Raw genomic sequence first — 25,718 nt, 5'->3', positions numbered from 1 at the left:
TTTCCTAGATATTAAACTTTTGAACTATATAACACTTATCTAAATACTTATATTAATATTTCTACAAGTTTTTATATTTATACAAATAAATAAAAATTATATAACCATCTTCTTAAATATAACTGCCATTTTCTATGTTAAACATATACTATAACATTTTCTATGTTGTTATATAATATATGTTAAACATCTATGTTTTATTCTCCTGTCTATACGGTTGCACAAACTTTTCTTGGAACCAAACAAAGAGGGACTTACACTGAAAAAATAAACGACCTCGCAAGAATTAAGTTAAAGGTCATTCAACCGAAAAGGTACCACGGTCGCACATATTTCTAACGTGAAGCGATTTCTTGCGTTTTTTTAGAATGATGTGCATAACGACTACATGCGGGGAATATCTTCGGGGATAGCAATGCATCAGACGTCAGTGACCAGTTACCATCGGGTGGGCATACAGTCCACCAGTTGGCTAGTTTAATCTCATAAAAAAATTAAGGCACTTTATTATCCCCAAGTCAAGGACCTAAACCTAAAGGACCTACTACCTCATGGTATTCGAATACACGTAGCCAATAGGTACCTATGGCATGTCTGATATAGTTCAGCCAAACTGCTAGTCCGCTCTGAAATTGTTGCGAGCTTGAATTGAATGACTACACCTAGTCATTCAATTTGCTATGGCGACGCGATTCATTTCTATATTCCGAGCGGACTAGGAATTTTACGCGGACCATACCTCTATTAATATTTACAAATGGAAATTTTCATTATATTAGCACTCTGTTTTGCAACAACAAACTACTCGTATTAATGTTCTTCCCAGTCTTCTTGCTTTACTTGTAAGTACGTCATTTCGTTGCTACACTCCTTGCGCGGCGTGTCGTCATCCTCCGCGTGTCCGAGCTGATACCCTCGCGCGAGGTAGTGGAACACTGCCACGGACACAAACGCTAGACCCGTGTATATGAAGGATTGCGTTTCCTGGAATAGTCAATTTTGTATATAATATATAGTATAATAGGAGTAGCAGACGAACATGCAGTCCACCTGATGGTAAGTGGCTACTGCCGCCCATACACATCCGTAATAAATCCCAGATGGGATTAGATATTCCTACCTGACATCGGCCACAGATGTGCTGCTACCCCTGAGGATTAAGCTGGAACGCCTCAGAAAAGTATGTCTCCCTTACCACACCCTACAAACCAGAACACAGCAGCGTTTAACACTGCTGTTATGAGGCAGAAAGAGGTGTGGCGGTGGTGCCGCCGGAGGCAAAACACAAAGTGTTCTACCACCTTAAAAAAGTCGTGAAGTCCGCCTGCTTAGTTACTGACCTAACCCCACATAAGATAAGTTTCCTACTTGAGGTCGGCTCAAGTCAATTTTCTAGAGAAAAGATTTAAAAAGAAATCTAACGATGCAGTTTTAGTTTTCATCAAAATCGGCCACATAACTCCTCACAGTATTTTCGGTTATCCTTATAGTTTGGGCATTGGCCCTGAAGGCTCTTTGAAAAATTCACTCTGTATATCTATTTAATAATAAAAATGATATTCTAACATTATAAACAGACGCTTCAATTTTATTTATTTGTAGATGTAGATTGTAGCACTCACGTGTATGCTACAGACGTAGGCGTGCTACGGGCTCCGCTACGGTGCTACGATTGTGTCGCGTTGATTAAACGTAATTATAGAGTCGATAGAAGGATATAATGTTTGTTTTCTCCATATGTCATGTAACCAATTCTATAAATAATAGAATTATATCGAACAAATACGTATATCTCACAATTTAAAATTTGTAAATTATGTAATAAACCAAACATATCAAAAACATTTTACTATATCATCAATCGTTTGTAGCCTTTGAATCATTTGAAAAAAGACGTTTCCTTCTTTCATTTATTATTATTTTCATTATCTAGTTAAATTATTTTATTTTTCAGATCATTAAAATGGAAGATCAAGTCAACACGCGGGGTTTCGTTTCGTTCAATACGTCCAAGTGATTTTGAAACAAAAATCTGTTTAATATCTAGTTTCGTTACTATTTCCTAAACATGCCATCTAATTTCACATAATTCCTTTAGATCCGAGGTGGTAAAGGTAGAGCAATGGGCTCTCAAGGGCTCACTAGTTATAAACAACCTCAAACTATATTGTTGACAAGTAGGAGGTGACGAGAATAATAATAACCTGACGATCTACTTGGCATAATGCTTTATTTACTCTATAGTTCCACAAATCGATCTTCGGTGTTGAGGTTCGATATTGCCTGTGTAGAATTTTGAACATTTAGAATTTTTACTGCTTTTAAAGTACTGGGAAAAGCAGAACAATATATCACATAATGGAACAAGAAATATTTTTAGTGTCAGATAAAGTTGTTCACCCTGATGCAACACAGAAGTTAGGAAAGAATATCAAAGTTTACGTTTAGCGTAGGACTAAGTTGTGCACACCGCTGTAACACATAAATCCGAAAAGCAGATCAGTACTCTTACCATGAGTTTTTACGTTTTGACAAATATGACTGTTTTGGTATTTGTTTACGTATTGGCCCATACAAGTTCCAAATTCTATTATAATCCGCGAGGGGCGCTGATATATATATATATATATATATATATATATATATATATATATATATATATATATATATATATATATAGGTATTATATTATTGTTATGTTGCATGTATGTTGTTAACGTTAGTACCAAAATACTGAATACCGGTTCAGATACACAGAACGGATATACACTCTAAACTTATAACATCACTCTTTTTGCAGCAAGGAACAAACATGTACCTATCTTTCAGAATGAACTCACCTGCGCATAGTTGCCAAACCAGCGAGTGATGACGATGATGATGATGTTGCCGCCTGACTCGGTCAGCAGGAACACGGCGGTCATGACCGCCTTCATACTTTGTGGTGACTCTTTGAAGGCAAACTCGTTGCCCGTCACTGCGAAGAGTACCTGACATCCCATACAGATTGTTGACTTTTAAATCACAAATGTAGCGATTTTTTTAAATAAAATATGAATAGTAAACGAGCATGCAGTCCATCTGATGGTAAGTGGCTGTTGCCGCCCATGAATATCTATCAACAACCCCAGATAAGATAAGGGCCCTATCTTAGGTCTCCCCTCTGGTCAGGACTCAGGTCATGACAGGTTACCCCTAAGGAGTAAGATGAAACACCTCGGGTAAGTATGTCTCCATTACCACATTCTTCAAATTGGAACGAACATAGCAGCGTTTAACATTGCTGTTATTAGTACAGGTGTGGCGGTGGTGTCTCCGACTAGACTAGAAATATTATATAAGTATTGGGTTGATATAGGCCATAGGATGGCACCGAGAAAACAGTGTAAAGTAAGGACTCGCTTACACCGAGTACTTTGTCTCTCTGACTTTGGCAGACGAACTGGTTTGCCTAGGAACGCTTTTGGCTAGGGATAGGGAACTACGTCCGATAACCGTCAATGGTTGACATTAGAGTCAGGCGTGAAGTGACTAACAACCATTATAAATTAACAATCTATATAATGTTTCACCCGCAAAATGATTTTATTTTTATGTCTACCAACACTTCATTGCCAAATTTCGATCTTTGATAGACAAGTTGGGAATATTGATTATTAATTATAAATTATAAAGGGCGTAGGTGTCTGGTGTATAAGCCCTAAGGTTGTAATTTTAACAAGAACAAGTTACTGAACAGCTGGCCGTAGTTTGGTACTGTAATAGCGCTAACGATGTAAACTTCTAACTTCTACCATACGATACTATAGGAATATTTCGATCAAATTGCCTGCAATATGGACCTGGCCTGTTCTATTGAATTAGTGATGGAATATCGTTCGATCTTCGATTACTGAACCTCGACGATCAACCGTGGACGGTTGACTTTCGACTCAGGCATTAAATGAATAAGACCTTTATAAATTAGTAATCTATCCAATATTTTTCAAGCCAAAAATCGATATTCTAATTTTCTGCCAACATTTCGTTGCCATTTCATTCATTTTTTGCGCCCCATTAGTTATATCATGAGGCGGTCTTTTAACTAACACCAAACAGCCCTTTAACTTTTTATAATACAACTTATCTGAAATCCCTGATTTAAATAACAACAACAATTACGAGTATATTAATGAGCTTGTTACATGCCTAGCGACAAGGAGGATCGCTGACGTTGCCGTGTTCATCGATTCACGTGTAACCCAGATGCAGATTGATTCATCGTTCGTGTCAGCATTTCATCATCTCTTTAATTTATTAGATTAGTTTAATTTATTAGATTAGAATCTAGATTAGTTAATTTTAAGACATTATTATTTGACACACAGCATCGGTCAGACGATAATTAGGTTTAAGTTATATTGTAATTTTATAATTAATTAAAGTTAGTTTAAATAGTCTTTGGTTTATTTTAAGTCCTCCGGCTGTCGCTAAAGTAATGAGCTCATACTTTACATAATTATTACGCAAAATCGACTTATCGGAAAACTTACCTCTCCAATTGACATTATGATGAATTGTGGCAACAATAGTGCCATAGTTATAGAGTTGGCTGCCGTTATGACGATCACTTGGGCTCTCTGCAAATGAAATTAATTTTTGAGATAAGTGAAATACCCTACTTAAAAATTTTTTTTTTTCGCCAAAATTCACAATAGTTCTAGTTCTAGGCGACTTTACGGTGCAGATTTTTATGAGTTGCTTTCGTACTTATAAACTGAAAAATAATATAATTTTGAAAAATCACGCAACTCTGATTTTTCAAAATTATGTGCATATTAGAAATTAATTAATATAAAGGAAAACATCGTGAGGAAACCTGCATATTTGAGAGATTTATATAAAAAAGTTATATGAAGTCTACGCACGCACTTGGCCAACGCAATGGATTATGGCCTAATCTTTCTCATTCTGACAGGAGACCCGAGCAACAGGGAAATAATAATGATTTGATGATAATAATAATGATAATATTTTTCCAAGCACCCCAAAAAATAGAACTGAAAAAAAAAACAGTATCCTTACCATGAGTTTTTACGTTTTGACAAATATGACTGTTTTGGTATTTGTTTACGTATTTGCTCATACTAATTCCAACCAGCGCCCCTAGCGGATTGTCAGAACTTGGGATTTGTATGGGCCAATACGTAAACAAATACCAAAACAGTCATATTTGTCGAAACGTAAAAACTTATGGTAAGGGTACAGATCACTTACATGAATATTCTGTGAGTTATCAATCAAAATAGTATAAACACCGCCGCTCTCCAACTCTATGTCCTTGAGAATATCTTCCCCGTTCACACGTATAGAGTATGTAGAGGCAAACACTTCAACTTGTGGTGATATACCATGAACATGGAACTCTACTTCGTTCCGTCTCTCGTTATGTAGAGTTATATTTGACGTCACGTTTTGAACCAAAAACCTGAAATAGATTGACAAATCATTATACTTATATTTATAGGTCACAAACATAGATTAGTAAAGATTACTCAATCCTAACAAGAAAATGTACCCAGTTTTGAGAATTGAAATAGTTGCGTAAAAAAGTTTTGCCACGTCTCCGTGCTAAAATGTCCCTAAAATATTTGAAATAATTATTTATTTATTACGTAAATTACGCAGTATTAGTTATTTATTCGTAAATTTTCTCTAAAAATGTTTTTATTTGTCAAGAATTCAAAAAAATAACTTACTAAAATAAGCCGTTTGTGGCTTCATTCAATTGCAAGGCGGCGAAGTATCTTTACTAATCTATGGTCACAAAACATTTATTTTAGTCGTTTGTTTGGCCAATGGAATACTTTCTTGGCTGCTATAAACATATTTAGTGTGGGATGATTAAAAAAATGAATGCGATGGATTTTGACTACTGAGTACGTACTAGTGTTTTTTTTAAACGCAGTCGTAGCCGCGGGCTCTACTAATAAAATGAAACGTCTATAGGTACAAAGACCGTCTTTATATTAAGTCGACTTAATATTATGTTGCCTAATATTAAATTGAATGTCAAAAACGTAATTTTGTAAGCTGAAAGCCAATGGGACTTGGACAAAAATACTTATATCCGGTCTTTTTAAAGGAAAATTGACAGAACACAATTTTCCTGTTTGCTTCCAACGTATTTACGAATATTATATCCGCCTGTCCAATATCCGATCGGGGAATCCACTTTTAGGAAAAATAACCCAATTATGCGAAAAAACACAATGCTTTTACCTTATCAATTATTAAATATATTAGTTATCTACACTAATATTATAAAGAGGATAACTTTGTTTGTTTGGTTGTAATGAATAGGGTCAAAAACTACTGGACCGATTTTAAAAATTCTTTCACCATTCGAAATCTACATTATCCACGAATAACATAGGCTATATTTTATATGAAATATATTTAATAAGTAGATAATATTTCACATTATCAATAACATATTTTTGTTTGTTTTTAACACACACGGGAAAATACTGGATGTTAATTGATGTATGTGGATGATACACGCATACTCGTACATATGTAAACACGTATGACAGGAAAAATGATCATAGTGTCGTTTTAGGGTTCCGTACCCAAAGGGTAAAATCTCATCTTATAATCATCAATCACTTGGACCCGCATTTATTTTCAAGATTTTTATATTTTTAATATTTGTTGTAATAGCGGCCACCTTTTAAGTGTATATCTGTTACGGTTCCAGAGATAGAGCCCTGTGACAGACGGACAGATAGACAGACGGACAGACAGACAGCGGAAGCTTAGAAATAGGGTTCCATTTTTACCCTTTGACTACGGAACCCTAAAAATGTTCATAGTTTTTGTGGTCTATTTCATTGTGATTATTTGACCGATATCTTCTGGATCACCTTTAAGCGACATTTCAGGGTTAGAGTGTATTAATAATCTCTGTAAGATTTCACTCAATTTAAAATATGTACATTTTAGAACTTACCTGACAACTGGCAACCCTGACTTGCTCTTGTCTATATTATCCCTTAACCGTATCACATCATTGCCAGATACAAAAAACGAAACTGCACTTTTCTCCTCTAAAAGCAACACTTCATCTCTCGGTTCAATACAATGGCCACCGAGACTGAACGTGACATTTTCTGTCCCTCTCATCCTTATGTCACGCTTCACGAAGTGGGAAAGAGACGGAATCGTGTACATTAGATTTAGTTCTTCGTTGTGTATAGATATGGAGCATGGGTTGCCATTGAACACTCGTATTTGGGATAGCCCTTGTTGTGGTAGAATGGGGTATGTAGTCTGAAAGTAAATATAAAAATTGCGATATTTCCATTCTATTTATTTCTCAGATTTTTTCCTTTTTACTTTTATTTCCTTATATTTATACAAAATATTGTTAATTTATTTTTGCCAAAAATATTCATACGCCTACAAATCGCATCTATGTTCGACTTGAATTAAAACTCATGGGCGACTGTGACCACTCATCAGTGATCAGGTGACCAGCTAGCTTGTTAGCTGTTTCAATCTTATCACAAATCAAATTTACGTATTGCTTAACACTTTATATATTTACAACACAACACATTTTGGCGTCGTACAATACACCAAGCAAAAGCTCATTTAAATATAAGATATATAAATCTTTGTAATGTTTCGACCGAGCAAGGAAAAATGCATAAATTAATAAAAAGACCGACTTACTTTCAAATAAATTTCAACTACAGCAGATACTATGAAAGCCACTCCCGTAAGAGCTCCGCCTAGTGTTATTTTATGGAGAGGATTTACAAGAATATTTCGTTTCTCCAAATACGGGTACACAAACTACAAAAAATGACCTTTAATATAGTAATTACTAATAAATAAAGTTATAGTAAGGTAACAATATATTGTTACATTAAATTTAATAAATTACAGATATAAAACTTATTCGTCTGGCTCGAAGGACCAAAAGTCTATTTTCAAAATTAATTTCTTATATGTTACCTAACTATTTATCCTGCTCAAGGGACCAATATTATTGTTACAATCCCATTTAGGTAATTTCGCTATAGCGATGTTAACGAAAAATATATATATATATATATATATATATATATATATAAATATATATACCACCGCAGGTACCACCGTCACACTTATTTGTAGTGTAAAATAGTTCATGCTTTTAACTACAAAAGTTTGGAGGTTGGTTGGTTGGAGGAGGTTACTATCTTAGTCTTTAGAATTGGCACACATTTGTGATCAGCTTCAAGTAGAACCATTGCTTTATATAGAATTGCTTAAAGATGTCCATAGGTGGCAGCGAGCACGTAGCACCAGGTGGACTGCATACTCGTTTGCAACTTCAATCTCTTTTAAAAATAAAGTGTATTTAAATTATAAAGAGTACCTATTAATTATACAAAGACTTACCTTTTGAAATATGGGAATAAGAATCAAAATACATATAGGGCTGAGCGCTTGCAGTTGGTCAGGTTTGACAGTAACAAAACCAAAACGCCCGTCCATCTTAGTGGCTTGGAGAGTCCAACGGGAGCCCTAAAATCATACTAGTAATTAAATTATCTTGTATCTCGGGTTCCATTGCTGGGCACGGATCTTCCCAAATATGGGAAATACCGGGAGCATACTTCACCACCCTGTTCCATTAAATGGAATGAATGGTCGCTAAATTAATCTTTAGCATTACTAAAAGTTATAAGTCTAGACTTCTACAGCTCATCATCTTCTTCAGTATGTTTTAAGTCTAGACTTTTGATTTGCTGCTTAGTGCTTTTTAACCGACTTCAAAAAGGAGGTTTCTCAATTCAACCGTATAAGTATATGTTTTTTTGGTACGTATTTAATTATATTAGATTTTTTTTAAGTATACATGTTTATCTGTTTTACTGAACGATGCGTATTATATGAAAAAATGAATCCCACACATACGAATACTAATACATTTGTCTATGTGTGGGTTGGATTGAAACAGTGAAAAAATTGACAGAACTTTCATGAAAACTTAGAGGATTTTATGTTCTCTCAAACAATTTATAAAGAGTATTTTAAACAACATCTGAATCAAAACACCAAAACATTACAATCTAATAAAATATTTTCCAAAAAATGTGTATTGTAAAAGTAGAGCTTAGTTTAATAATGGTCCGCGGTAATCCTGGCTATGGTCAGATTACTAAAATTCATTTCAATACCAAGAGAAGTTAAGCTTCTTAGCTATTCTCCAAAATTAGTTAAATTATAAAATAAATTCAGTATCTTTATCCGACTCGAAGGACGAATTGTATTATTGGAAAATCAACTTTATTAAAAATATCTCAAAGAACATCATTATCATTTTAATGATCAATCATAACAAGTATTATACTGTGTTTTACTCTAATTTGTTTAAAATCAAAGGGCACATAAATATAGGCTTTATAAACCTTTAATATAAATATTTCAAAATCGGCCGTGTAGTTATATGTTGATTTTTTTATAATGTGATATGGTATGTGGCCACTGCCGTCCATGGTCATCTGTAATCAACACCAGACAAGATTAGTGTTCTACCTGAGGTCAGCCTATGCGTCGCTAGCCTTTAAACTAAGTAGAAACTTGGAACACTTCTATTATGGAAGTGTCGCCCTTCATCAAATTTGAACAAAGCAGAGCTTCAATCTGCTGTTATAAAGCCGACATAATGCAGTGGTGATGCCCCCGAAATCGAACCACAAAGGTTTCTATCAAGTTTTAAGTATATACTGATACTAAACAATATAGAATCTGGAGTACAGACATAATTGAGGGATATGTTTTGGGGATTGATTAATATCACACGTAATTCATTTCTAAGTATAAAACCATGACTACTTTGAAAGTCATGGATGCATGCCAAATTTCCAAGTTATGAACAATGAAACTATTTCGATGTAAAGGATGGAATTGTAGGCAATAACGATTTGGCTACGGTTTCTGCTATTTTATGGAAAATTTCACTAGCGTTATGATTTGGCGTACTAGTATTAAAATTTTATTATTATTGTTGTTATAATTATCTCGCATGAAGTTGAAATAGTATGCAATTTACTTGAACGCAAGTTGCCAATGTTGCCAGTGTAAAACAGTAACATAACCAAATTAGAATTGCAATCATTGCATTTCATCAAAAGTTAGCCACAAGATTTCTGACTAAGTCAAAACGCTTATAATATGTATGTATCTCTACCAAACTTTTAAAGCCACAGCATAGCAATGCTTAATACTGTTTTATACGGCGGAAATTGCTACAACATTGGTGCCATCACTGACCCTATAACTTTTCAAAGGGGAGCTTGTAAAGGGAATTTATCCCTTTAAGGATCATTAGGAGGGAAGATCATTTACCCTTAAGGGTCGAATCTTAAGATCAAGTGCTAATTAATTTCTCTTTTACATATGTATGGAGATTTATACCCCAAATCTTCAACGTAGTATGAATATTGAATATAATAAATGTAATATACATTACGGTACTACCTTAATAGTTGTAAGAACAGTTAGTACATGTTATTGTTTAATACTGTTTTATTAATTCGAAAAATAAAAAAATATTAATTTAATTTATATTGCACTAATAACAGCAGTGTTAAGTGCTGCTGTGTTCTGGTTTGAAGGGTAAGGAAGACAGATTTTTACGACACGTTCCAAGTTAGTCCTCAGGGGTAGCGCCACATCTGTGGCCGACCTCAGATAGGAATCAAATCTTATCTGGGGTTGATGATAGATGTCCCTGGGCGGCAATAGCCACCTACCATCAGGTGGACTGCATGCTCGTTTGTTACACCTATATTACAAAAAAAAACTTACCAATTGATCCAACAGCGCCCAGACCATCGGCAGAATAGCAAAGAGTGTAAGTATTGATAGAGTCTTCTTGGTATCCCTCACGAATGTCTTCCCGAAGTACCCTTGCGTGCTGTCCAGCCAATGCACTTGCTTTTCTACCCGTTTCTTAGTTATCACGTTTTTGAGACCCATCTTAAAGTGGTTAGAAAAAAATAACAATGTAAAAAAAACTTTTTTCATTATCAAAACGTTCTGCTTAACCAAAAAGTTCTATAACTTTGATGATTATAATATGTATGTTATTTGCGAATAAACGCAAAAAAAATCCTACCAAAGTTAAAAGTTGTTAACAAAATATTTTTTCTAAGTAAAAATTTGTCGTAACAGAAAAGCTTTTTTCTAAATAAGAAAGTCCAAAAGTTAAATTTGTTTTTTATACTTATAATACCGAATATAAATTCTCAATTCCATAATTATTCAATAATAATTATACAAAAAATTAAAAAGAGAATACTTAAAAAGAAAGGCAGATAAAATACATTAATAGAATCTGTATATTCAAAGTAGTGCTTTACCCAACTTCCCCCAAACCATAGATACCCAACCTTAATTTGTTTTTTTTATTCCCGGGTACCGCAAGGCACAGACAAAAATCACAAACCACAGTCACGTCCCAGGAAAATGTAACGGAATAATATAGAAAAATAAAAACAAAGAGAGGGTAATGTTTTTGTAAATCACGTTACTACACGAATTCTAAATTGAAAATCATTCTTTATTAATTCTGTACTTTTTGAAAATCCCTCGGCTACATGGATAAATGATTTCTTGTATGAATGTGCGTATGTGAGATTAAATAACATAGTATGTAATTATTTATTGACTGTGTGTTTTAATATAATAAAACTACATCACTTGTTTTACAAAAATTGCGATAATTGTGTGTGTATATCGCTCACACATTGGTTAAAATAGGGCAAATACAAACAGAAATTCTGCCGTTTAGAATTACATTTTTTACGGAAACAAGTACCATAAGTATTATTCTTCAGTACTTTTTTAGTAAAGTAATTTTTTACCGAAAGAAGTTCTTTACTAAAACAGTACTGAATAATATTACTTATGGTATATTAATACAATACATTCGAATCATATCATGCATAGACAAGATATACAATAGACAAAAAATACAACGCATAGACAAAAGTCACGTTCCACAGTCACGTTCAACAAAATGTAGCGAACGGAAATGGATTAGTCTAGAAAAAATAAAAATAAGGGCAGGACGTGTCTTTTGTAAAATACGTGTACCCGCTGTAAGTTTGAATAAAGTAACTGCGTTAAGTTATTTACTAGAACTATTCTTTTATAATATAGGAGTAGCAGACGACGATGCAGTCCACCTGATGGTAAGTGGCTACAGCCGCCCATGGACATCTGTAATCCACCCCAGATAGGATTAGATATTCCTACCTGAGGTCGACCACAGATGCGCCGCCACAGATGTGCTGAAAGTATGGAGAATAGTAAAAAAGGCTGAAAGGCGTCACGTGGCCGGTTTGGATAAAACCTAAGACCGTATCATTAGATATCGTAAAAAATCTATTTACATAGCCGGGAAACTAATAAAATCTTTTTAGTTTTTTAGTTTTTAGTAGTAGGTAAGGCAAACCTTACTTTAAAGAACTTACCGCCACACACTTCACGAATTCCACTATAATGTTGCCTTCAGGCTTCTTAATAATGTAAGTTCTTCTAGCAGCAAAAAATATCACTGAAAATAAATTAAATTAATTCAGACATAATGTACATTACATTTCTTCGTTAACATCAATGTTTTTAAATGTTTATAAAAATTGATAGTTACTGTTTCCTGACTCAAATAATTGAAATCTATTTATTTTCAATTGTACCTGTCCTGAAATAGATGTTTTTAAACAAAGAACGCGTAACCTACTTCTATTTAACTGTATAGTTATCGGTAAGATTTTTTTATCATACAAAATAGTCGGAACTTGGTCTTAGGACCACGTTCCTGTCACGCAGGTCTCTACCCGCATGCGTGTATTAACTCGCTACAGCCTTTGCGTAATCAACATGACATTAATGACTGAAAAAGTATCTTTGAAACGATAGGATGCAAGTAGCTCGCACGAGTGCCAGATCCGCATGCTGACGCCAACCCGCGTGACAAGAAACAATTGTTTCAAATGAAAAGCTATGGTTGAATTAACAACATATGATAAAACGCAATGATGGGATATTTATGTATAGCGTAGCTAATAACGTAGAGAAAGCAACAAAATTCTATGCCACCAATCAAAATAACTCTATCTTACGAATACCATGAAAACCGCCTCACAGAAGCGAGCAAGAGACACTTAGCAAACATGAGCGTTCGCTTCATACACTTGGAAGTTCTTACCATTTGTATTTTAGTACTTATAGTCACATGTAGACAGTGCGTAGCAATAACGTGGATGAAAATAACTTTAGTGCTACGATTAATTTATCTCCATATACAAATCTAGATGAAAGACAAAAATAGACGACCTCAGAAGAGCAAACAATCTTAATATACTCGTAAGGTTGTTGTTAAGATACAAGAATAGAATTGTTTGTATAATAATAAACATTGCTTTAAGATATGATTTTACAAAACGTACGTAGAAAAATAAATACATTTTTATTCGAGCACTTACTTTGAAAATTTTTAAACGTTTTAAATAAATTGCATTTTGAATGAAATGGTTACAGTTCAGTTTATAAAATTAGATTTCAGCGTGTCCATAGCATGCACGACACTGGAAATGTTATTCAATTTTGCGGCTTTATTGATTTAAATGGATATTTTATGAACAAAATTTTATTAACTTCGACAGATTCAATAAACAAAATATATTTCGCAGGTAACTATATTCCTCGTTACCGAAGTCCCGTGATGATCCCGTCTTTTTATATCTAGTTGCGAATCTATAATAATCACTTAATAAGGAAACTATTTCAAACCTTACAAGTAGAAAAGAAAGTCTAGCAAAATACACAAAAAATTGAAGTCACTCACCGATCGCAGCGATAATTACTAATCCTGGAGCACCAAACGCCAGAGAATAGCAATCTTTGTCCCCGAAACAATGCACATCAGATCGCAATATTGGCGACACTGTCTTCGCAATCAGACTGCCGACACAAAGGTTGAAGTAGAGCATACTGAAGTAGACTGGAAGGTATTTGTCTTGTTGAGGAAGTTTGAATTGGTCCCCGCCGAACGTTGTCACGCAGGGTTTAATGCCGCCTGTGCCCATCGTGATCATTAGCAGACCAATGAATGTGCATAACCTGAGAGAAATAAACATTTCGTAGCACTGAAATATCTGTATATTTTAGTTATTTAATTACAAATTGACTTAAGTATTAAGTATGAATGCTATGCTAATATTCGGTTTAAGCTTCTGCAATGTTTTGCAATTTCTTTTTCACTATTTTGGTACACGCGTCCATGTGTTACGCATGACAGGAAAGGTATGTGTGAAACGATAAGATTCAAGAAACGTATGTGGATGGAACATGCGGGCGTAAATCCGCTTCACAGGAAGGACGAGACAGGTCAAGAAGGACAGGAAGGAGGTGACGATCTTTATAGATTATTCACTGAATACTTACAATATCCCATTAGTGTTAAGAGAAGTCTAATTTATGATTGTTACAATAAAAATGTGATACGAAATATTTGTTTTAAATATTCGTCACTTACATATTCAAGAGAACGAGCAAGAGACGGAAACAATAGTCCCTCATTTTAGATCACAATCTTTATGGGAACACATTACACTTGGAAACCCCACAGACAACAAAATGTAAGCCGAAAATCATAATAGCGTAACAAAGCCTAAAATACTGCTTTTCATACTACCAACTCAATTAGTGCCCAATAGTTGCCAAATGGACCCATTACTGCCCTGGACCCATAACTACGCTAACGTGTTAAATCGTTAATTTAACCCCACCAACCCTTGTATTCAGTATTCAGTAACCCTTGTATTCGGAATCTAATTTTATTTGAAACTTAATGCTAACCCCCATTTTGGAAAGCGGCCAAACGCTACACTAGAATCCTCCAAATTTATAGCTAACAGAATCTAATAATACGTTTAACATTAAAGTGGGAGTCGAATTCGAGTAAATGTGGGAAGCAATTTAGTCCACTATAAGGCAAATACCGAATATTATCGTCACCGTTGACAATCCATTACTGTCCCATTGCTGGGCATGGATCTCCTGTTATAGTTTAAGACCATAGTCCACCGCGCTGGCCAAGATACTCGTACTTCACTTTACTCTTTCCCCATTAATGCAAGTGGCAATTTTTTATTACGCACATAACTAATAAATCAAACGTATTCGAACTGGAACTGGAATCCGGGATTCGGACCACGAAAGAAAACTGAATGTAGACTCACCGCCCTGGCAGATGCAGCTGGGGTATCGCTGTAATTGCAACTAGTATATTGCCCGCCGCATACACAAACATCATATACAGAATAGTCCTGAAAATAGACAATGAACGTACCTCATAATCACAATTTCATGATTACACACACACAATGACTAGTAGAAAATCGAACAGACACAAATTATTCTTTAATTTGATATTCCTTACATTTGTATTTGTATTATTCAGGTAGTGGTTGAAACTTATTTGTAGGTATCACTTTTATTCGCTACACACATGCCGTTGAACAAAACTTAATAAAAAACTAACTGAACTAAAATAAATTGTAACCCACCTGTATTTTCCAAGCCAGTTGTCAGCTATGATGCCCCCGAAGATAGGAAAAACGTAGACAAATGTGTTAAAGATGTGATATGTTTCCGTCGCCCCCTCATCAGAATAACCTAATTTACTGCGCAGGTACAACGTCAGGAACGCTGGGAAATAGAATAGAAATTAGGTATGGTTCTGAGGTTCTGAAGGTGTCTTTTCATCAGAAATATACGAGGAAACTAAGCGGTGTGCGAGGTCGAAGCTAAGCTAAGTGAATAAGATGTCCTATAATAATACCAGTCGCTAACCTTAGCTGGCATCCACCGTTCTGATCCTAACTCATATCCCTCCATTTATATAAGATCGCTTGGATACTAGAGCTAAGATAAGCAATCCTGTAAGTGGAATTGACACACATTTATAGCTTAACCACCTCACATATCTCTGGTGGAAAGGCAACAAGCATAGCTTTACGGCATATATAAATCTCACCCTATTTACCTATCACTCTGGAATCGCATGCAGGAACACTAGCAGCTAAACTAGAATTTCGTGATTCGGGCAATTAATATATACCAGAAATTATTATATACTTAGGGCATAGCCGCCAATTAGGTACATCTCTCTACATTATGTACATTCAGCCATGAAATGCTCCTTATAATATATTCCTCTACCAGTAAAATCATAATTAATTCCTAATGCACGTAAATGCTTTCTATTACATTTTTAACAATGTTTCAATTTGTATTGCAGGAAATGTAGGAAACATCGTTAATTTATCAAACAATTTTGCAATTGTCATGGTTGTGGTATAGTAAAAGAAAATCAGTAAGTTAATGTTTATAAATATTTCTATTAAGTTATTTGTTAGTTGTTATATAAATGACAGTCCTTACATATTTATCCGACTATAGTTAGGGTTGGAGGGTTGTCTTTCGAACGTACATACCGATGTACCTATGTATGTTTCATTCTTTGGCACGGCCTACAGCCCAGATATACAAATAAGATATTGTAAGATTTATCGAGAATGTAGGAGTAATATATACTTCCCTTGTAAATAGTATTTTTTAAGCAGCCAAGATTTTTGGGCTTTATGATAATTACTAATTATGAGTGTACAGATACTTTCAAACAGAAAAGTCGATAGATAAAAAATGTTTCATTCAAAATAAATGTCCATTCAAATTTGACGTAATTTTCGTTACCAATAAACTTAACACGGTTATGCCTACCACTACACATATAGTTCAGTTTGTAATTAATCACGTTAACGTGCTGTGAAATTCATTAATTAACATAACATCATATGTAATTAATACACACCAATTAACAGATCGCCAGGTGCAATGTTGCTTATCCTAATGGAGGAATTACATAGGGTCGATTGACACTTGTGACTAGCCACTTAGAAAATCACTTCATTAGTCGCATTGCTACATTTCCATAGTTACCTAAATTAGACAATTAATTCTACAATAATTACTTAAGTAACCAGAAAGAAGAGAAAACAGAAGAAGGAATCTTTCACATGCGACAGAAATAGACCCATATAAAGCCCCCATAACGCATTGTTGACAATATATCACTTCAAATCACATATAGTTTTTGGGTCCAGGGTACCAGGGTCACAAGGGTCATGACCCCAAATCGTCGAGTCTGACTCGCACTTGGTCATAGTCGTTAATTACTAATATAGATCAATCTTTTGATTACCCACTACTGGACACGGGTTTTCAATAAGATTGAAAAGGCTTAGGCCAATTATTCACGCTAGCCAAACCCAAATTATACTCACCACAACTTTGTGTGGATTTGGTTAGGAAACTCCCAGACTAGATACCTAAGTTTCGTATCATTTTGTTGTTTCGCTTTCAAAGCGTGTGATAATATATTTTATTATTAATTTATTTTTAATACATCAAAAATTCAGAGATGCTTGCTTTGGATTTGAACCTCTGACCCCCAACATGAGAGGCCAAAATTGATACTAATAAATATTCTATCACAACTAACTTACTGTTATTTTTTTACTTAACCATTAAGTATTATCTCAATCGATATAAGAATAAATAAAGGTAATTAATTATGCTATGTATGTCCTTACCTCGCATACCCGAATAGGAGAATCTCTCACAAAACTCCGTGAGCATTATAATCATTACTACCCTCGGGAACCGGTCCTTGACCTGAAACAGTAAATATTGTCAGATAATTGTTTATTCTATCAGTAGATAGATAATAAGATTTTTCGCTACGCATTATGATCGACACAATATGAATCACAGGAAAATCTTATTAAGCTTGACTAATAGGAGACGATGAAGAGATAATTTGACGTACTATAAACTAAATTTAATCAAATAAGTCGTATCTTTAGTAAAGTAATTACTCCGATTCTTTATTTGTTAGTATAAGTTTTATTCCTGTTAAAATGATATTTAACATTGTAATTGTAGGTGCTACTTATTTGCCGCTTTGGTATTGATTCAGAATAAAAGCGAATACTATACTATACTATACTTATTAAGTACTTACTATACTTATAGTATACTATGCTATACTTGCAGTACTGTCGTCGCACCACCTAAAGTATTATTTTGAAATTTCCTGCTTTATCCGTAATTACTGCTTTTAGTTACGCATATTGTAAGTACAGTACTCGTAAGTACAGTACATGGGGAAATACTTTTTATTTGCCATTCTACTTCCCACACCCTTATTTTATCACATATTTGCCACGTGCAAGATGTGGAATGAACTTCCTCCTGAGGTATTCCCAGAGCGCTATGACATGGCGCTCTTCAAAAAAAGGTGCAAAAAGAGCTCTCCTTCAAAGCCAGCGATGCATTGGCGACTCCTCTGGTGTTGCAAATGTTCATAGGCGACATTGATTACTTTCCATCAGATAGCACGTCTGCTTTGTCGTTAGGCTCAAATATATAAAAAAAAAAAAACTATGATAACCTAAGAAAAGTGGCGTAGTCCTATTTAGGACCTATATCACGCGGATAAAGTTACCACCTTGATTGGGAGTTCTAAAAGTGGCATTATTTTGGGTAGAGCCCAAGAGGTCGCCGTCCTAAGAGACGTCGCAACGCTATCAAAATTCTGAACTAAGCATATTAATTTACTAAATAAAGTGTCACTCAATAATTATTTTATTGTTTACCACTTATTTACACTTAGTCAAAGTTCAAGTCATAAATATGATAGTCGCAAACTCTACCAACATGTTAATGTACTGTGTACTGTGTGTTAAACATGCAAGTGTGTGTAATGTACATTATAATATCTAGTTCAATAATAAAAAATGCATCGTACGCACAACACGCCTTTTATTTACGATGAATATGCAAATAAAATAGAGGATCTTTTTGTAAATTTAACTATATCCCAATCTGACTCAAATACTGTAACACATGCTATATTAAGACCAATAAATGAGACGTTAGCTATTAAAAAGTTTGCTGATGGTTTGAGAAACAAAAGGCTTGGTACTATTATTGCAGCTCGCAATTACTCAAGTTTGAAAGATGCCGTTATAGCCGCAAAAGATGAAGAGAGTGTAAGAGAAGAAAGTGTGATGACATACTTTAGTAGAGAAAAGACTAAAAATAATAGGGGAACGAGAGATTATTATCGTGGTAGAAACAACGGTTTTTATAATAATCAAAATCGTGGTTATCAAAATAATAACGCGAATAGATATTATCAAAATAATACGCCCAATCGGTATCTGAAATTTAATTTCGGGCGCAACTTTTGAGGCCCGAGTCATAATTTCAGCGGCAGACGGAATCCGTCTGGTCGAGGTCGTGGTCTAAGGAGTTTTTACATGCGGGGTACCGCAAGAGACAGGTAATATAGAGATAGAACGGACTGAGGTAGAAGGAAAAAATGAGGAATCAGGTAAGCGAGGTAATCAGTAATTTTAAGCGATTTTTTTCGTTGATAGCATTTTATCTAGCATGAACTCTATTAATTATGTTACTTTTAATATAAATATAATAGGTGCTATTAAATATTGTTTTTTATTACGTTGTGGCATACAAGTACATCAATCAATATAGGAGATACTTAACAGGCTTGTGGCTATGTATATTTAAACTTAAAGTATCAAGGTGTATTTTCTCTTCCATGTAATACCGACGGAATTCTAGGACAAAACTTTTTAAAATCTTTTTCAGCTAATCTTAATTTTACCAATAATTGTTTCTTCTTCGTAATAATGAAAAAAGATACAAATTCCGATAATCATATATTTACCTACACGGCGAACGAGGGAATGTGTTGTCTTTGGAAATGAGATCCACCCAGGTATGTTTCTCGGAAGCTCGATAGCTTCGCCAAGGCATGGCGCACTCGCAGTAAAAATATTAAATACGACCGAAAATGAATTACTATTAAAGCTATTTGAACTAGGGTTGTTGAGAATATCAGCATCAGCATCAGCATCAGCTGATTTTCAGCGTATTTTTTAATATCAGCATCAGCATCCGCATCCGCAACAAAAGATGCTGATATTTAATGCTGACATTCAAGTCGTAACATGTTCGTTGAAGGCGGAACCGAGCATAAGTTACGTGGACTTTCGGTCAATCACAGACAGTTAACAGACACAAGTTGTCACTTGTTCTCATTTCAATTTCATTTCAATTTCATTTCATTTCAACCTCATTTGATTGTTTCGTCAACGTAATTTGGTCAGACGTGACTTTCGATCATAGTTCAATCAATTAATAAAATAATTAAGAATTCAATTCATAATGCCTCCTCCAATGAAAAGTTAGTGAACAAAGATACTGCATATGTAGTATTTGTCAAAAATACTATTCTCGTAACGGACTCACAAATCGTTCAAAGTTTTCCCAGAAGAATATACCTGTTATTATATTAAGTACTGACATCGAAAACCAACAATCTGCTACTAAACTCCAAGAATGTGTAAGGTAAATACTTCCCTTTGTATCACGCAAAAACTACTGCAAGAAATTGTGACCAACACGACAACTGACATCTTCACGTATGTTTATCGCGATAAAATTATTTGATAACTTTGAAAAAAAATGAATTGTTAGCAATTGAAAGTTGGGAGTAATTAAGTGCATTTTTTGGAAATTTGTCAGTTTGGAAGTTTTGTTTTAATATTTTTAAATATCAGCATCAGCATCAGCATCCGCTGATATTGATCTGAAAAAATCAGCTGATATAGTAAAAACCTGCAACAGCAACATCCCTGATTTGAACCAAAAACCCATGATTTAAATGAATATAATTTATGTACGTTTAGCGAAAAGCCAACAACAGTAAATAGGGTAAAGAATATTTTCGGTTCTTAAAAATTGCATACTTACTTAAATAAAGAGGAACAATTGTCCATCGAAAATATATGTGCTAAATACTGCGATGTATTTTACCTGCTTGGGGATAATTAAACGGTTACGAACGTTTATGAACCCAGTATAAAAATTGAACCGGATGTTTCTCCCATTTATGTTAAACAATATCGTATTCCATTTTCACAAAAGAAAGAAGTCAATGGACAAATAGATAATATGTTGAAAAATGATATTATAGAACAAGCTAACAGCAAACGGTCCAGTCCGGTCTTACTGGTACCAAAAAAGATAGATAACAGTGGGGAGAAAAAGTGGAGACTAGTAATAGACTATAGGAAATTAAATCAAGTAAACATGACGATAAATTCCCGCTTCCTAATATTACGGATATACTTGACTCCTTGTCAGGTGCCATATATTTTTCACATCTCGATTTAGCACAAAGTTATTATCAAGCAAATCTTTTACCAGACATAAGTAGAGAGTGTAATGCATTTACTACAAATGAAGGTCAGTTTCAGATGAAGAGGCTTCCCATGGGCCTGAAATCAGTGTAAGCTGTTTTTCTCGACTTATGACAGTAGCGTTATCAGGATTAAATTATGAGTCATGTTTAATATACCTATATGGATGACATTATTGTATTCGGAAGAAATCTCCAAAACCATAACAAAAATTTCCAAAAAGTGTTCGAACGTTTGAGAAGTAGTAATCTAAAATTAAATCCTGATAAACGTGAGTTCCTGAAAAAACAAATTCTCTATTTAGGTCACGTCATATCCGAGCATGATATTCGTCCAGACCCAGATAAAACTAAAATTATAGAAAAATATCCAGTTCCAAAAAGGCTGACGAGGTTAAAAGGTTCGTAGCCTTTGTTAACTATTATCGCAAATTAATACCTAATTTTGCTAGTATCGCTATACCATAACGAATTATGTCGTAAAACGTACAATTTAATTGGACTTTGCAGTGTGAAAATTCTTTTCAAAAATTGAAAGAAAGATTATTTTAACCACTTATTTTAGACTATCCCGACCTCTCCCCAAATAATCAATTCATTTTAAAAACAGATGCATCATTATTTTCTATTGGCCCAGTGTTGTGTAACAATAACAATAAAACTATATAAGAAAATTATTCGAGGATTAAATAAAGCAGAGAAAAATTACCCCGTAATCGAAAACTAATTATTATCTATCGTTTCGAGTGTAAAGTTTTCGTCCATATTTGTATGGCCGTCGTTTTGTAATACACACGGACCATAAACCACTTGTATAAACAATTAGTATGACAACTATTTAGTATGACAAATCCTTCGGAGTCGTTTGACTAGATTTCGTTTGTGTTTAGAAGAGTATGATTTCCATATAGAATATATTTCCATATGTAGCTTCAGAATACAAGGTCAGTCAATCGACACGAAGGAAAATAAAGGTGTTTCTACACATACTCGGCAGGATCCACCGAATATTGTAGAAATATTAAAGAGAGGAAAAAATGACATAGAGTTAAAAGTACTACTACGTAGTAGTAGTAAGAGCTACTTTAAATAAATTACGGAATATACCAAAAGCTTTACGGGACAATTCATATAAAAATCTTATTTTTATTTTACCTAAAAAGACTATTTACGTAAATCCAAATACCTTATCGCCAGAAACGCGAGACGAACTGGTGAGGAATTTGGTACGATTGTGTAAGGATAAAAATATAAATGTGTTAACAATTTTAAAATATGATGAAAGTAATATATTGCTGAAGGCCTTAATAAATATAATAAATAAAGATAATAAATGGTCCGGACCGCGAATAAATGTAGTTAACGGAGTAAAGAAAATAGAAAACGACGATGAAAAGCGAATAATTATTGATGCCTTTCATCTACTTCCTACGGGTGGACACGCTGGTATTCGCCGAATGTTAAATAATATACGCAAGTATTTTTATTGGACGGGCGTGGAAAGTGATTTGAAAGAGTATGTAAGACGGTGTGACAAGTGTCAGAAACATAAATATACCAATCATTATCCGAAACGGCCCATAACGATAACGACTACAGCCAATTCCGCGTTTAATAACTTGATATAGTAGGGCCGCTAGAGAGAGACAATTATGAATTCTGTTACATATTAACCCTTCAGTGCGAATTGTCTAAGTTCGTAGAAATTTACCCGTTACGTTCAAAGGATTCGACTACTATTGCAAGAATGTTTACCAAGAACTTTATTTTACGCTATGGTATGGGAAATTGCATCAGATAGGGGTACCGAATTTGTTTAAAAAAATATGGAAGAAGTTTGTAAATTGCTTAACATAAAATAAACAATAACTACCGCTTATCACCATCAGAGTGTCGGAGCACTAGAAAATCGCATAAAGGATTGAATGCATATTTACGAATACAAAACGGACAACCAGCCATACTCTTGGAGTAGTTACAAACCTTACGAATTAGTGTTTGGTGGTGTTTTGCCAATCAACTTAGACAATAATGTAGTAGATCCTATATAACTTCGATAATTACTCCAAAGAGTTAAAATATAGACTACAAAAAGCTAATTTAAATGCTAGAAAAAATTTAATCTCCAGTAAGCATATACGTAAAGAGAAATATGATAAGAATGTTATTGAAATTACATATAAGAACAAAGAATTACTATTAGTAAAAAATGGAGGAAATAAAATGTCACCAGTGTAGAACGGACCTTCATCATCGTCATCATTAATGTGAAAGGCAAACCTGTTACCGTACACAAAAATAGGACTTAGCGATATTGTGCCTAAGAATTATTAATATAAAGATCATTTATTTTTATCACAATTAATTAAATTTACAAAATATAATCTATCTAACTATTTACAAACTATAAATCTATATAATTACAAACTTAATATAAATATATAACTATTTGTCGAATGTACTATCTTTGTATGTTTGTTCTTTTTGTTCTAAATTTCTTAACATAGTACGTATTTACTGATATTTTAAGATACTTGACTTGTGGAAGCTATAATTCAATTAAGAAATATATTATATTAAAAAGGATATAAAAAAAATGTTAAATTTCATTTTTTTTTTTCATAAAAAGGGAAGGTGTACTGTGTACTGTGTGTTAGACATGCAACTGTGTGCATTATAATATCCAGTTCAATAATAAAAGATGCAACGTACGGACAACACGCCTTTTATACGGACTTTTATATTTTTATTACGGACTATCACCGAACCACATTACATTAATACTTAGGAGTAGGATCCCTTAAGAATGAGATATTCAGAAATAATGTTTGAAACATTTATATTTTATAAAGCATTGCACTACAAACCGGCTTTATATCCCGATGCATCACATCTTTCTCCAAATCTTTGCACATCATATCACACAAACACACCCGCTAGATACTTAATGACGAATGACGAATCGCGATGATACCTATTTTATTAATTTATATGATATTAAATGCAAACAAACTTAATGATTGTTCAGGTTCTGTATAGTCGCGAGGAAAATTTAAATAAAACAATAGTTATATTTTTTATTAATGTATTTGCTGATCTTTTGTATAGTAGCCGCCGAAGTCGATAGATCTTAATAATATCCAATCATAGAAATCCTAAGATCGAACTTACTTTAATTTATAACTTTCCTTTGCCTGAGGCAAAAAGTCTCGTTCTTTTGGTTAAGTACTCAATGGAGAGTCCTAGAATTAGTTTTGTAATATATTTTTTGGCTCCGCACATAGGGTAGATAGAAACTGTTATTAACCTTACATCCATATGTCCGTATGTAGATATATCTCCCTATGTCTATATAAGTGTAAACCTAAACGGAATGCATGCATTTAAATATGCATAAATCACTATTTTAACCGAAACACGGTACCTATATAACACTCTTAAATTGTACAAACTTTATCTATACTAATATTATAAAGAGGAAAACTTTGTTTGATTGTAATGAATAGGCTCAAAAACTACTGGACCGATTTTATAAATTCTTTCACCATTCGAAAGCTACATTATCCACGAGTAACATAGGTTATATTTTATATGAAATATATTTGATAAATATATTTTGAGGCGGTACAAACTTTGCCGGGTCTGCTAGTAAGTTATAATGAAACAGCAAATAATTTCTACATATCGGTGAATCGCGAGTCTAACTCGCGTTGAGAATCCGAAATGATGATGCAAAAAAAATAATATCTACCTACCTACACGATACAAAATATTATATTTTATAATAGTAGCAAACTTTTATCCCGCAAAAGTACCGTTCCCGAGGGATATATAAAAACTTGATACATATACATAGGGATACATAAAAGATTGCAAGCGACCCGCGGGTAGGCGAAGATAGTTTTTATATAGAACTTAATAAATTAAATTTATTTTTGTTATTTTTACTAAAATATGAAGCCCCAAACAACTATTAATTCCCTTGGATGGTAAGTAGCCACTACAACCCTAAGACATCTGGAATCAATCTTAAATACGAATGAAGTTCTACAAGAGGCCAGCCACAGTTCCATTGCTTCACAATACTAAGTTATATTACCACATCGTTCTTACATAACAGCGCCTGATACTGTTATAAGACAGACATACCTACTCGTAATAGTAACCTAACAAGAGCCTCTGAAGTCGAATTAGGAAAGGTTCTACTATTGTTAACACGTGTAATTTGTCCGTAAGTATACCTACTATCTTATACTAAACTTATGATTACAAATTTTACAATTCTGTCGACAACAATGTTAGTTAATATAAATATTACGCT

General features: G+C 34.0%; 1 protein-coding gene across 1 annotated transcript; it reads right to left on the bottom strand.

Annotated features, from left to right (window-relative positions):
• Nucleotides 1–698: 698 nt before the first annotated feature.
• LOC140756069 (peptide transporter family 1) lies at nt 699–24,344 on the bottom strand. The gene is made up of 14 exons (XM_073091468.1): nt 24,265–24,344; nt 17,700–17,781; nt 15,612–15,753; nt 15,285–15,371; nt 13,889–14,163; nt 12,516–12,598; nt 10,846–11,016; nt 8,431–8,556; nt 7,717–7,839; nt 6,992–7,311; nt 5,257–5,467; nt 4,533–4,619; nt 2,841–2,990; nt 699–984 (listed from the first exon to the last, which is right to left on the bottom strand). Exons 1-14 carry the CDS (start codon nt 24,313–24,315, stop codon nt 811–813), a joined length of 2,082 nt encoding a protein of 693 aa, XP_072947569.1. The 5' UTR covers nt 24,316–24,344; the 3' UTR covers nt 699–810.
• Nucleotides 24,345–25,718: the final 1,374 nt, after the last annotated feature.

The sequence above is a fragment of the Epargyreus clarus genome, unplaced genomic scaffold (assembly GCF_041222505.1).
Source record: "Epargyreus clarus isolate Ecla_fem2 unplaced genomic scaffold, WU_Ecla_fem_2.2 ptg000034l, whole genome shotgun sequence".
In the NCBI taxonomy this organism is placed as follows: Eukaryota; Metazoa; Arthropoda; class Insecta; order Lepidoptera; family Hesperiidae; genus Epargyreus; species Epargyreus clarus.
The sequence above is the reverse complement of the archived record's forward strand: the minus strand, read 5'-3'. Positions and strand labels throughout refer to the sequence as shown.

Coding starts and splice junctions, on each gene's coding strand:
- LOC140756069 (XM_073091468.1), bottom strand. CDS start 24,315: ATGATGTGCAAAGATTTGGAGAAAGATGTGATGCATCGGGATATAAAG. Junction 7,312..7,716: donor TAGTTGAAATTTATTTGAAA/GTAAGTCGGTCT, acceptor ATTTACTTTCAG/ACTACATACCCCATTCTACC. Junction 4,620..5,256: donor ATAACTCACAGAATATTCAT/GTAAGTGATCTG, acceptor TTTCATTTGCAG/AGAGCCCAAGTGATCGTCAT.